The sequence below is a fragment of the Octopus sinensis genome, linkage group LG14, assembly GCF_006345805.1.
Source record: "Octopus sinensis linkage group LG14, ASM634580v1, whole genome shotgun sequence".
NCBI classification, from domain to species: Eukaryota; Metazoa; Mollusca; class Cephalopoda; order Octopoda; family Octopodidae; genus Octopus; species Octopus sinensis.
In genome coordinates, this window is record NC_043010.1 from 29,274,413 (window position 1) to 29,288,921 (window position 14,509).

The 14,509-nt window shown below is 36.9% G+C and overlaps 1 protein-coding gene and 1 non-coding gene across 4 annotated transcripts; one reads left to right on the forward strand and one right to left on the reverse strand.

The window, feature by feature from the left end:
- Positions 1-1,413: 1,413 nt before the first annotated feature.
- LOC115218771 (zinc finger protein 471) lies at positions 1,414-8,347 on the reverse strand. 3 transcript variants are annotated; one of them, XM_029788700.2, is made up of 3 exons: positions 7,710-8,347; positions 7,020-7,231; positions 1,414-4,156 (listed from the first exon to the last, which is right to left on the reverse strand). In XM_029788700.2, exon 3 carries the CDS (start codon positions 3,858-3,860, stop codon positions 2,796-2,798), a length of 1,065 nt encoding a protein of 354 aa, XP_029644560.1. In that variant the 5' UTR covers positions 3,861-4,156; positions 7,020-7,231; positions 7,710-8,347; the 3' UTR covers positions 1,414-2,795. The 3 variants fall into 3 exon arrangements, with proteins under 3 accessions (XP_029644560.1, XP_036364686.1, XP_036364687.1); XM_036508793.1 differs by lacking the exon at positions 7,710-8,347 and adding an exon at positions 7,316-7,532; XM_036508794.1 differs by lacking the exon at positions 7,020-7,231.
- Positions 8,348-13,365: 5,018 nt separating this feature from the next.
- Trnak-uuu lies at positions 13,366-13,459 on the forward strand. Its single transcript has 2 exons — positions 13,366-13,402; positions 13,424-13,459. It is a non-coding gene; the product is annotated as a tRNA-Lys (tRNA).
- The last annotated feature ends 1,050 nt before the right edge of the window (positions 13,460-14,509 follow it).

Here is a 14,509-nt window from a genome sequence, read left to right on the forward strand (position 1 = left end):
GCTGAATTTTGCCCATAGTATCATCGCCAAAGGTTTGCTGAATCTTCTGGATGGTTTGAACTTTTAGCAAAACTTGATACGTTCAGTGAAAACGAATCCTCCTACCGAAAATATTTGGCTCATGCGGCTATAGTTTCGGTCGCAATCTGATGACTGAAAAAAATAATAGTACCACTAAATTCCTTAGTAAAACTTTAAGCTAAGGGAGCTAACTCTTGTTCACCTATCATAGTAATCTGGCATTGAAACTTTTTGGTTGCTTACCTGCTAGAAATAGCAACTCAATTGCTTTAAAATCAGATCTTAATGCAGAATGTTCAAGAACCAAATGAAGGGCAGATTTTCACTGCCAAGATCATCCCAATCCAAAACAGGTATAATATGTCTATGAGATACAGGGATCCCAGATGGACAGACAGGATTTCACTTTTATTAATATAGATAACAGTAATTTGAGAGAGATTTGGCTACTATTTCTAACAGGTTGAGCAACTATGTAGAAAATCCCTCGTAGATTTGTTACTGATAGAAATTAAATCAGTTTTGTCATTTATACAGGCTGTAATTAAAAATGATGAAATCATATTGACACGGAGACATTATAATAAAATTACCATCACAGGAGAAAATAGAAGACGTTAAAAAAAGCAATCTCAAAGTTACATCGTTTATTAAAAGAGATGAAAATGAAGATAAAAGTTGTGGGTATGGAACATCTGAAAAATATATAAGATATTTTCAAACATCCAATTTAATTAAATTTAGTAGTCTGCATGAAAATGAGAAAATGTAGGTATGTTAAATTATTTTATCTATTTAGTTTTGATATTGTAATTAATGAACAATTGCATCATTAGTCACATGTTCCCTGATGAGTCAATCACTGGTTCACTGCAATTATGGTAGTGAGAGAGAAAAGGGAGTGTATGTAATTCAGTGCAGAACAAATACCGCAAGGGACTTTACTCAAAGTGCACTGCTTTATTTTCTTGCTGATATTCATATGCATCATTGATAAACATCAGTTAAGGTTAATTTGATAGACAGAACCTGCACAAAGCATATCATGTACATACAAATGTGAACACACACACACACATATATATAGTAAATGAAAGACGGAAGATATGAGAATTTTTATTCATCATTATAATTGTTTCGACACATCTGGCATCAATCCCTAATGAGTGGGATGCTTAACCAATTCAGGAGTATCTAATGCTGCAGATGTGTCTCTTCAGGTGATAAACAGATATAACTTGTTAAAATAACAGTTCCACAATGTATTTTCTCATTTTGTGTAAAGAAAAGTGGAGGCGCAATGGCCCAGTGGTTAGGGCAGCGGACATGCGGTCGTAGGATCATGGTTTCAATTCCTAGACTGGGCGTTGTGTGTGTTTAATGAGTGAAAAGACCTTAAAGCTCCACGAGGTTTCGGCAGGGGGTGGTGGCAATCCCTGCTGTACTCTTTCGCCGCAACTTTCTCCTGTTGGCCTGCTCACTTAGCCAGCGGAGTGGCGTCATTTGAAGGCTAAATCAATGTGAAGCACACTGTGACTAGCAATGTGTAGTAACATCTGATAGCCTGGTCAGTCACATTATCATATATATATAAATACACATATACACCACACAAATGTATACACTAACATCAGACAGTGAGAATGAGTGGTCAATACCACATGGGTGAATATTCTTTATTTCTGGGTTAACAAAGCTACCATTGGTTTCATGCAGAGAATTCTCAGCAATTATCAAACCTGCCACATTGGGTGTTGGTACTCATCTGTATCTTGGACAAAATATATATGTATGTGTGTGTGTATATATATATATATTTTTTTTTTAACAGCCAGATACCCTTCCTAATGCTAACGCTTACCTGTTTTCCAAGCAAGGGCTCTCTTATTCCATGCAGCTTCAAAGGCACAAAGCAGATGATTTATTGATAGAAGTACCAACATCAGCATTTGAACATTATGATCTTTGAATAAGAATAAATGCACATCACAGACATGTGTATGTACACAAACACATATATGTATGTTTGTTTACATACAAAAGGCCTCTTACCAGTTTCTGTCAAATTAACTTAGAAGGCTTTGGTTGACCTGGAGAGCTAGTAGAAGTCACTTACCCAAGGTTTCTGTGCACGGGTACTAAACCTGAAATCATATGATTGGGCAGTTGACTTCTTAATACATACATATATGTGTATAACTGCTCACATTGTGCTTTGCATGAAAATGCACTGAACTATGGAAAATGATTTTGTTGACATTTTCCTCTCAACAAATTTTCTGCTAGCTCTACATATTGAAAGTTAAGTGGAATGAAAACTTCTTTACTTGAGAAACAGTTCAGTGTTAGCAATACAGACTTGTCTACCATGATAGCATGGAAATATGGATTAAAGCAAATGAATGAATTCCATGTGAGATAAACTGGAGCCAGAAAGTTAAATAAAATAATAATTTTTTACTGTGATGGTATTTGTTTCTTGTTTAGAGATTAAATACCTACAAATTTTTTTCTCTTGAGATTATTTTTTATTGCTTAGCCAGAAAAGAAAAAAAAATAGTGATCATTCTCTTCTTTACTCCTTCTGAGACTAGGGGGTGGGGAAAGAAGAGAAGAAGTTATCCATAGATTAGAGAACCAGCAAGAAAGTCAACTCCACCAAAGGCACACATGGATCAGCTAGTGGTGTTAAACTGGGTGAAAGATTTAGTTTACCACAGTTTACATAGACAGGAACCTAAACAAACCAATAAATATGCATAGTCTTCATGGTATTATTTAGTGACATAAATGTGTGGTGAGGGAATACTGAGAGGTGCTGCACTTGTATACATTTGTAGGGCAGGGAAAATCGCTGGAGTCATTTGAACAGTTGTTGGGAATACTGGCAATACAGATGCCACTTGACCAGAATTAGCCAGAATAACAGGCATTTTGGTGTTCTCTTCTGATACAAGGATTTCACTTAATTGGGTTGGCAATGAGTTTTGATTGATTGAAAGATTTGTTGACTGGTTCTCAACTATTTCTTGTTGTGGTAGCTCACATTGGTTGTTGTTGGCTTGGTGAGCATTAGTGCTTCCTTGTTTACAATTTGATGTTGAAGAGTCCAGAAAGACATATGCTGTCTCTTTGTGCGTTTTATCAGATGGATCACTGTCATTGCTACTATTCCTTTGGGGTTGTTGATGGCACTGAGGCAGTGATGGTATTGCAGGGTTTAAATTTACTATTAACTGATCGCTTACACTCATTTCAATGTTATCTGACTCAGTTAATTCTTTAGTTTGAGCAGTAAAAGTAGGTGGGACACAACTGAGCTTTCTTTTACCCTTGCTCAACTGATTGTGCTTTACTAATCTGTCACGCCTACTGAATGCGAAACCACATATCTGGCATTTGAATGGACGTTCACCTGTATGTATCCTGCGATGTACTTTGAGATGGTCGCTACGAGACAGTGCTTTGCCACAGATATCACATTTGAATCTCTTCTCACTCAAATGTGATCCCATGTGCCGCATGAGGTGATGGTTCCTAGAAAACGTGCAGCCACAAGTCTCACACCTATATGGTCGGACACCAGTGTGAATTGTTTTGTGTAGTTTCAAGTGATCTCTTCGTGACAGCATTTTGCCACAAATGTCACATGTAAATGAATGAGGATTGCTATGAGACAATCCAACAGATGATGATGATGAGGAGGATATTGATGATGATGCAATGGCAACCTGTGGAGTGACCAATATTCCATTGTGAAAGTCATTTTCAGACATTCTATCTGTATTTATGTTTGATTTGTCAATACATAACATGTCTGCATGAAGTTCATCTTTCATCGCTGAGTTATTGGAAGAAATGTCACCAGAAAGTGAAAGATAGATATGATGAGAAGTCTTTTGAGAGTTGTCAGGTAAATTAGTATGATACTGGGTTTGATTTCAAATGTATTGATGCTATTGGTGGTTGTATTAGTGCTATCGTTGTGAATATGGATGTTGCAACAGAGTCAGGGTTTGTTATAGTACAAAAACGTCTTGGTTCATGATGTCTTTTCATTGAGGTAACTTTGTCTTTGAGATGGATGAACTTGTCAGACAGCAAAGAGGATTATACATCTTGTGCTTGCTTAAGACTGAAATGAAACATAAAAGCTCAATTAAATCAATTAAATACGAAAACATTGTCATGCAGCTATCTAGAAATAAGATTTTATTAAAGATTATAAGCACAGTTCACAAATATTGGCATAAAGTTTTGTACATCTACCAGCCAGTAAGGAAGCCTTTTAATAGTCACTCAACATAATAGTAACAGTAAACAAATTTCCTTCAAATTACACTGTCACCTTAAAAAGAAATTCCAGATTGTTTTGACTGGAACATTTGTGATTATAGGGCAGTTGCATCAAGGCTGACCAAGGACTAAAAAACATTAGCACCTACATAGGTAACACAATGGCATGTAGCATTATAACTCATGTAGACAGCCACACTTGCATCATTACCTACCACAACATATAGCTCATATGTTAACACCCACAACTGAAGTAACACTTCAAACAGCTCATAGTAATGTTGTCACCTCATATGCAATTTGCTGTAGCTAATCTCTCTGAAGGAAATCACTAGGCACAGATTGTATATCTGATCATTTTCTATCCCAGTTTTCACAAAAGGGAATAAGTCACTTGTATTACATTACCATCTGATATTCCTTACCTCTCATATCATTAAATTATTTGAGATGACCTTTTTCCTTAAGTCCTTTGCTCCTTATAGGCCATCAACAACTTTTCTCCACTGTTCTTGACTTTGGGATGTTTTTGCTGCTCCTCTCCAGTTTGATTCTCACTTTTCCTTTTTGGACTTTGCTGGATCACACCATGCTGAGAAGGTCTTCTCTCATATTTTGCTGATTCTGAATTGTCATCAATGCTTCTGTATTTTTAATTTTTTTTCTAGGTAGGGATGTTGACCTGATGCAAACTCATTTTTACTTCTGGGAAGAGTTGGTCCATATTAATCTGGCCTCAATTCTTTAACCTGTACAGCATTGGAGGCTATACCAGGAGCTTGTGCTCTGCTGGACATAGCTCTCAGGGCCACTGAGACACACAAGCCATCACAAAGCAACAAGGACTGGACCTTCTTTATCGGGGATTTGAGGTGTTAGTAAGATAAACAATAACTGAGTTTCTAGAGGTCAATAAACTTCTAAATCCCAACCAGCATTGTTTTCACAAGGGCAGAGGCTTTCATACATATCTGCAGCACTTTGATAACATTTTTAAATGCTTAGGAAGAGGGTTCCAAATCATTGCTTCAGTAACACCTTCAACAGACAAAGGTGACCACAACATTCTATGCGAAAGCTATCTAACATCAGAGTTAAGAGAAAGCTACTGCAGTGGATTAACCAAACATGTGATCAACTGAATTAGATATTTAAAAGGAAAAATGTGACAAGTCAGTCAGTCACCGGCTGACAATACATCGAAGAGGCCAGGGAACAGAAGAAAGAAGACATGCACCCAACACCAGAGCTGAAGACACCTCTGAAAGTGGGGCCCCGCCACGTCAAAACGGTAGAGGAGTAGGGGCCGAAACCGGACGTGGTTCCTCCTGATGATGTCTTGAGCTAACTGGATCCTATAAAGGAGCTGTTGTGGTAGCAGATGACGAAACACAGTTGTAATTCCTCAGAGGTATCACCTAAGGCCAATGGTTCTCAAAATGCCAAATACCAGTCTTTCCACTAAATATTAGTGAAAAATTTTGCCACTACCACTTTATTAACGAGAAGATCAAATAGTTTGCATCCTGATATTCTTCTTTATAATAGTGTTGGACAAGTTTAAAACAATCTCAATTTTAATCTTTTTACTCCCTTTTCAGCTAGGCCCACATGTCTTCATTATATACATGAGATCATAAATTCATCAGACACAGTAAAATAAAATTTTTTACAGAAGTCTAAGCCCCAGAAAATCATCAATGGATTAAATGACTCAACAGAACTCCCATCTGACTTAGATGATATTATTTAATTGATGGAGGGAGTGGAATCTCCAGCATGTTACTATAGAAAGAAAAATGATATTATTTAATTGATGGAGGGAGTGGAATCTCCAGCATGTTACTATAGAAAGAAAAATTTGAGTTCATCTCCTTTGGAAAAGTGGATTTACTTAAACAACATTATCTTCTCTTGAGAGAGCCTCATATGGTAACAAATAATATCAGTCTTAAGTGTATTGCCAACAATAACAACGAAGTCAATAAGATTTGTTGATGTTACTCTTGGATCCTTAGTAGGGTGATAAGAGGAGAGTTGTGCAAGGAGGTAATCTAAGACTTATAAAGGTTGAATGAGGACAGAATTTTCGCTTTAAGGATCCTGATATACTTTTTCTCACTATATTTCCCTGATATCACCATGAATACCGTTACCAACTGCGAGCAAAACATGAGAATTGAAGCACTCGAGAGACCAATTATCAAAAGATATGTATATATTAAGGCATTTATATGAATACATATTTAAATATAAAGTATATTCAATTAATGGTATGTGGTTTTAAAATACCTGAAAATAATAAACATTGAATAAATGTGTAGAATCTGATATACAACATATTTTGTTCAAACTGATTTCGATGTTTTGCCAATCGTGGTTCATCCAAATAATTTGAACAAGCGGCAGTTGGATAAAATCATAATGCATACATACTTGTGCGTGTATGTATATGTATTTATGTATATACACACACACGCCTCAGTTCTCAACCGCGGCTCTCAGGGCCGCATGCGACCCTAGAAATTGTATAAAAAATTTAAATATTTTGTGTTTTGTAGAAGTATAGCCAATTCATTCCAAATAGAATTTAACAATAAAATTTTATATGGACCTCACCCAAGGAGTGGGGAGGTTCACTGAGTTAAAAGATACATAGACAAACAGTGATAATTAATAGATTGATTTGAAAATATGTTTACCTCTAAGTTAATCAACCGACGTGTTGAAACAAGCTTTACATGCCTATCGCATCTAAAAAGAAGGTTTCCTGCAAAATCGTCCATGCTTTGTAATTCCATACACAATTCACTGACTAATGGATACTAGTCATATTATATATAAATATATATATAGTTTTTTTTTTCTATTAACAGCAGTCGCTTGAAAGTTGCTACAACAGCTCAATGAAAATCTGAAAGGTAAAAGATATATTAAATCAGGGAATACAATATAGCATGCAAAAATCAGTTTGTTTGTTTGTTGCATTGACACATACCAAAGACATGTACTATAATTAGGTACTAGTACCCTATAGGTAATCTGGGAGAGGACGAGAAACAAGGAAGGTGCGGCATTCATGCCTTGTCCAAAGAGCAATTAGAGAATCAAAACAAAACAAGAATGAAAAGAGGGCGGGGAAACAAAGTAAGATGCGTATGTATGTATGTACGTGCACGCTTATGTTTGTATGTATGCATGAATGTGTATGTGTGTATGTATACGAGTATGAGTGTGCGCGCTCGAGTGTATATGTGCACGTGTGTGTGTGTGCGTGTATGTGTTTACGCTCGTGTGTGTGTGTGTCTATAACCACTACGGAAAAAAATAAAGTTAAAGTATTTTTTTTAAATGTTATGATAAAGAAATAATCAACTGAAATCAAAGATTACTTTTAGGTGGTCTCACGACTTTTCATGTGTTGGCGCTTTTTAGTTAGTGAAAACATTCGTATTATACATCAACGCGTACTAATAATGGTGAGACTTGTAAACATAAAAATCGCATGAAAAACAACTCCAACAAATACAGAAAAAAACACGTCTAAGGGAGATAAGATGGCGGATTTTTTGTCTAGAACAGTAAATCTAATTCATTAATTAAAAAAAATTAATAGAGTAATGCTGCCGTTCGATTTTATTAAAACAGTTAACGATGAAGACAAATTAAAATTCGGGTGATGAAAGTTAAAATATTCCAATAATTTTTTTTTATGACAACTGCAGAGGCAGTCGGGTTGTTGTTGTGGAGGTTGTTTAGCCCCTGGTCAGGCGTTGTGACCATTCCGACTTTTCTTTTCTCAGTTAAGTATCATCCACTGTATCCATCGTTTTTATTAAGATTATAAGACTCCGTCTTGGATGATATTCAAATGTTGAATGAGTACAGAGCACAAGGAAACTATCCTTTCTACTACAGGCACACGGTTAGGAATTTGGAGGGAGAGGGTTAGTCGATTATATCGACCCCAGTGCATAATTAATATTTATTTCATGGACTTCGACAGGATGAAAGGTAAAATCGGCCTCGGCGGAATTTGAGCTCAGAACACGTAGACAGACGAAATGCTGCGAAGCATTTTTCACGACATGCTAACAATTCTGCCAGTTCGCCGTCTTCAAGCACCAGGAAAACTATGACGAAGGGGATAATTAATGAGTGAAACAAAAATAGACCATATTCATATCTCAGTCATTGATTTTAATGTACCTCCACGTACAAAGATAAAGGCGAAACCAAAATCTTCTGGCTTTTGCAAAATGTGATCTTTTCGGTTTGAACGGCAGTTCTTTTAAATAATTTCCACGTAACTAAACACATTTAAACTTCGTATACTGGTAGAATGTGTTTATAAAACATCTTTTTCTCTTGGCTTTATTGAGAAAATTCTATAGTTTGTGAGATATTTATTGTTGTTTTTCTGCAATTTCAACCAATCAATGACGTCTATTGAGGTGAAAAGCATTCTGTGCCGTATGAATATGTCCCTCGTTTAAGAAACAGATTGGGTTTATTTACATTTCTGAAGAAAAAAAGATACCCTTCCCCCACTCCAACCCTAACCCAAAAACAGATTGAAATGCAATAGATCGATACTAGGGTCATGATTATGGGTGACAATTTCATATGACACCCCTAGAAAAAACTGCCGTTCAAACCGAAAAGATCCGCAAAATGTATTGTGTCAAAAGCTGACGACAAACGATTGCACTTTAGTTATCAAAATGTAAAGCAATGATGCTATCAAGGTAAGGTTGCCAGATTAGAAAATTAGAAATACGGGACACTCTTAAAATCTCTCTATATGTAAATTTATACATGTCTACGCACTTTGACAATATATTATATAAAAGTAGAGACATAAGTTGAAAATATAAAGCAATTATTTTAATGGGTTATAAGAAAAACAAAAGTAAAATCATTTCAAAATTATTTAATACAAGCTAAAAAATAATAAATTCTGTTAAAGTGAAATAATTTGAAAATATTTCTTTAATACAGAAACAGAGAAATAAAAAAATCTGTTATATCGAAATAATTGTAATTTTTTTTATTTAATGGCAAGTAGAGACAATGTAGAAAAAATCTTTTAGCGTTAAAACATTTGAATATTATTTTTTAAGATAGGCAATAACTAAAAGAAATACTGAGAAAGTGAAATGGATTCCACATTTCTGTCTTACCAGCAACTCGCTACGGTATTCTACGCCTGGTGCCTGTCTGAAAGTAATTTTTGTAGTTTGAATTCCTCCTATTTTCTACTGTCATCGTGGAACATGACAAGATGTTCAGAACCTTTTACTTCAACCCCAGATAACTTTATTGAACATTGTGTACTCATAGTATGAATTTGTTTGTTACGCATCTGAATAAAACTTTGGACACGAAGTTGTTCACGCATGGACACGAATGTTGTCACTGCACCAGAGGCATTTCACAGCCGTTGGATTAATGATTTAGTCCAGTCATTAAAGTGTCGATATCTTCATTAGTGACTTCCCTCGCTAAAAGGTGAAGAAGTCATCATCCCTTGTTCTACACTTTTGAACATAAACATAGATAGTAGTGCTGGTGTGGTTAAACTTGCTTCTACTATATGTAACATATTTTCACAGAGGCGTAGTGTGTAGTCAAGGTGAGCAGCAAAGGAAGAGATAATAGTTGCAAAGTCTAAGGACAAAGCATTCTGGAGTATAACTATAGTCGCAAACTATAGTCAATAAACTTACAGCAATTCGAAAGAAGGTTCTTTGGATCATTGCACTCAATAGAGCTGGTGTTATCGATAAATTTGCTATCAACTGCTTAAAACCCTCGCTAAAGCTCACATAAACGACAATCCACCAGAACACAAAGCAGTACTACCGCTGCAATGTCTGAACAAACTCAAGTCTACGTACTCTGGAAAGGAGCTTTTTGGATTAGAACAAAATTCCAGAAATTGTTACACTAAAAGTAATCTCTAGGTGTGGGCTAACAGAAGTAGGAAAATCTAATAATGATTTCATATTCTGGCATAAGGCCAGCAATTTTAGAGAGGGAATGATCGATGACATCGATTCCAATACTCAACTGGTACCTATTTTTTATCGACTCCGAAAGGATTAAAGGTAAAGTTGACCTCAACGGAATTTGGACTCAGAACTTAAAGAGTTGGAATTAACATCACGAAGCATTTTGTTCTTCGGAAAACTTAATAATAGCGATGCTAACGTGGTTTTATGAATATATATAACTGGAAAAAAAAAGCACCTCTTCCGTTTCAGTAAGTTAAGATTAACACCGACTCAAAAGGCGGTATATGACCTATCTATCTATCTATCTATCTATCTATCTATCTATCTATCTATCTATCTATCTATCTATCTATCTATCTATCTATCTATCTGTCTGTCTGTCTGTCTGTCTGTCTGTCTGTCTGTCTGTTTGCCTGCCTGCCTGCATGCATGCATGCATGTATGTATATATATCGAAACTGCAAAGATGATCTGGAACTCGAATGAGGACAGGTAGCTCCGAATGACCCGTTCTTGTTTTTTCCTGTCCTTTTTCGTATAGTCTACCTGTCCGAATGTTTTGTCGCATGTTACGTTCTTGTTCCATATTTTTTAATATATTCATATATCTGGCCTCCTGTATGTAAGTACACACACACACACACACCATAATAGGGTAGACCAGTTTATGGAGTTACACTGTGTTTTTTGCTCATACGGCATATCTTCAGACTCAAAACACTGCTGGCCTGGAACCTCTTTAAAATATGGAAGGGGAAAAGCCTCGTTCTTGAGGTGGCAATCTCCCTTTGCGATTGTCCATCGAAATACCAACGGGAGATAATCACCTAGGGTTTTATGCTGTTTGAGAGAGTTCTCAGTACACTCCACGTACTTCTGTGGGTGCGTGATGTCGTTGCGCCTGTTGCTGCTGTCGTTATACTTGTTGGTGTTGTAGGTGCTGCTGTTGTTAAAGGGTGGGCTATGTGACTGACTTGGGTGCGTATGGAGCCGTGTAGGCATTGGTGCCATGTTCAATTCCCAGTGGTTCGGCCCGTCTTTTTTTAAAACAAGAGCACCTACAACGACATCACGCGTCCACAGAAGTACGTGGGTGCACTGGGAACTCTCTCAAACAGCGTATTTCCAATCATCTGTCCTCCTTCAAAGTTCCGGAAAGAAGATACGTGACATCACTGGCCAGCCATATCTGGCAATTACGAGACGAAGAGATTCCATACTCGATTGCATGGAAAATACTCAAGAACCCAGGCCCCTACGTCAACGGGACGAAACGGTGCAAGTTATGCATTGCCGAACGCATGAGGATCCTTAAAGACTTGCTCGTGCCAGGGAAAATCCTGAACTCCAGGACGGAGATTTTCGGACCATGCCTGCTGTTTAGAAAATGTCTGCTGGCTTTTTGGAATCCGCATGGCGGGACTACAGCTGGAACCAATGGCCAAGGCCGAAGGAAGACAATCGTATGCTTTCGTGGTGCTTTGGTGATCACAAGATGGCAGCGCGGCCGAAGATCGATATGTTTTAAAGAGGTCTCAAGCCAGCAGTTTTTGGAGTCTGAAGATACGCCATAAGGCTAAATCCCTTTTGAGCGAGAAACTCAGAGTAACCCCATAAACCGGCTTGGTTCTGTGGAATCTTTAGCAGAGATAACGCTGTTATAAGCATTTAAGTCGGTCTCCTGTTTTTGGCTGCCTTCATCCCTTGCTACCTCTAGTTTTGGAGGCATTGAAAAAGACTATGGTAGTTTTTAATAGAATAAATAAATAATTAACTAAAATGAAGGAAATATCTGTAATGCCTAAAGTGAAAGGAACTCTATGTATTGTTTTTGATAACAGACGTTAAAAATGGTTAAATAAAACCCTAAAGGCTGTCAACTTCAACTGAACGGGAAAAGTAGGGAAAAATAATACCTCCAATGGTAGCGGTTAATATAAGGGAGAAGGCGATGGAAGTGGTATATGAGTCAGAAATGCAGTGGTCTTTGGAAATATTTAACACTTGCGCACGAGGAAGGTAAAATGGAAAGGAATTGAGCGTTTTCCCCCCACCCCTTTCTTTAAAATTTTATTTTCAATATTTCTCTGAATTACGATCCCGAAAGAATTTTCTTTTTCCAAAAATTTCAATGAAAAAAAAATTTTCTCGTGACCTCTTTTCCTTTCCCATACGGTAGTGAAAGCTTTTCCGAAACTCTGCATGATTTGTTCTATTTGTAACAAATTATTTCCAAAAAGCTTTTTATTTGATTGAGGACAGCTAGAATGCGAAGAATGTTGAAAAAAAAAATCAAGCGTCGAGATTTTAACTTTTAAACTGACTTAAAGCTATCTTGTTATTCTCATATTTTAAAAAGATATTCGTATTTTTGAGAAACAGGCATTAAGAATAACTATCTTCATTATTTGAGAAAAAGAACTAAGAAACGAAATACAGTATAAAATATTAAAGTCGTTACAGAAACTGACATTTTTTTTTTTTGCTCTACATCCAATTAAGGAAGTTGTCACGTTTATAATTTTGCATAACAATAGCTGTATTTGTTGGTAAATAAATGTAAATTTTAATATTATTGCAATTTCAGCGTAAGCAATTTTCAGTGTTTAGATTTAGCTCAATATTTAGCACATGTACATAAAACCATTCATTTATTCATCCAAAGACATACACACACACACATACGCACACAGTCTCACTCATTATATTTACACATCTATTTACGAATAAGGCAATACCAAGATTATTGTGTTTTGTATTATGACTAGTAAAACAATGATTCTGCAAAAAGGTTTAGGTTTATTAAGGTTGTCTATCGCTCACATAGTGACTATCAATTCAGATTTTCGAATAACCGTTCATTCAACTAAAATTCTACGTTTTAAAATATTGAAGTACAATAAATAAAATTGTTTACCGAATCATTTGTAAGTGTTATATCTTTAAATAAAATCAATAATTGACGAAAGAAATCCTAACAAACAAATAATATATGTATAAATAGCTTAACATTCGATATCTCAGCGCGTAAGCCCGCATAGCTCAGTCGGTAGAGCATCAGACTTTTATGACTGAATCTTAACAGAGTCATCTGAGGGTCGTGGGTTCAAGTCCCCCTGCGGGCGAAGCATTTGTTTTTTTTGTTCCGCGAATATGAATGAACTGTTTGACGTCTTTCATTCAAACCTACTTTGTTTTCGTTTTGCTTATTGTTATTTTACATAATGTCTTTAGATATTGTTATTGTGTCGTACTTTCCCTACTTGTGAAGAATAGTTCCGTTGATATAAGCTGTGATTTAGATTATGACTATGTAAATGGAACAAAGAAAGCCTACAAATTCGTGAGAGGAACAAGATTTGTACGCATGAATATATCATATATATCAATATATTAGTAATGTAACACACACACACGCACGCACGTACCACCACCACCACAACACGGACACACGCACCCACACTACTAACACTATCACCACCGTCGCCACCCACCACCACCGCCACCACCACCACCGCCACCACCACCACCACCATCATCATCATCATGATGTGACGTGTTACAACTTCCTAACCACTACCCTTGTGTTAAGCATCGCCCATCTGAACGTTCCTTTATCATCTCCTCCAGGAGACGTACCTTCAGATCAGCCTTTACCTCTTCGTCTCAAGTTTTCCTTGGTCTTTCACATACTCCCAATCCATCCATCCATCCATCCATCCATCCATCCATACATACATACATACATACATACATACATACATACATACATCCATCCACGTGAAGTGGGAAGGAGTGTGCGTTTGTGTAGGGGTATGTATATACTGCAAGGGAATAACGGTGTATGTGGTGCGGGTACTGAGTATAAACGGTGTAGAGAAGATGTATGGGCAGTAGAGAAGGAGAGGTAGTGGAAGGTGAGAGATGTGTGGTTTGTGTAAATATGTGAGAGGAGGTGGGTCTTGATGAAGACAGGTGACAAATTATGACTATGAGAGGCTGAGGAATGGAGAAGAGAAAATAAATTCCTGCTCTCGACGGGGGCGGGAGTCCGGGTGGTCTCCGTGCAAGGCCAGTCCGAACATTGACAGATGAAGCGAATGACCGGTCGAATGGATGTGGCGCGCGACCGGAGTGTCATTGCCGAGTTTGATGTTCTAGAGATGTCCCGGAGA

Excerpts from the sequence above, each read along its gene's own strand:
- LOC115218771 (XM_036508794.1), bottom strand. The coding sequence starts at position 3,860 with ATGAAAGATGAACTTCATGCAGACATGTTATGTATTGACAAATCAAAC.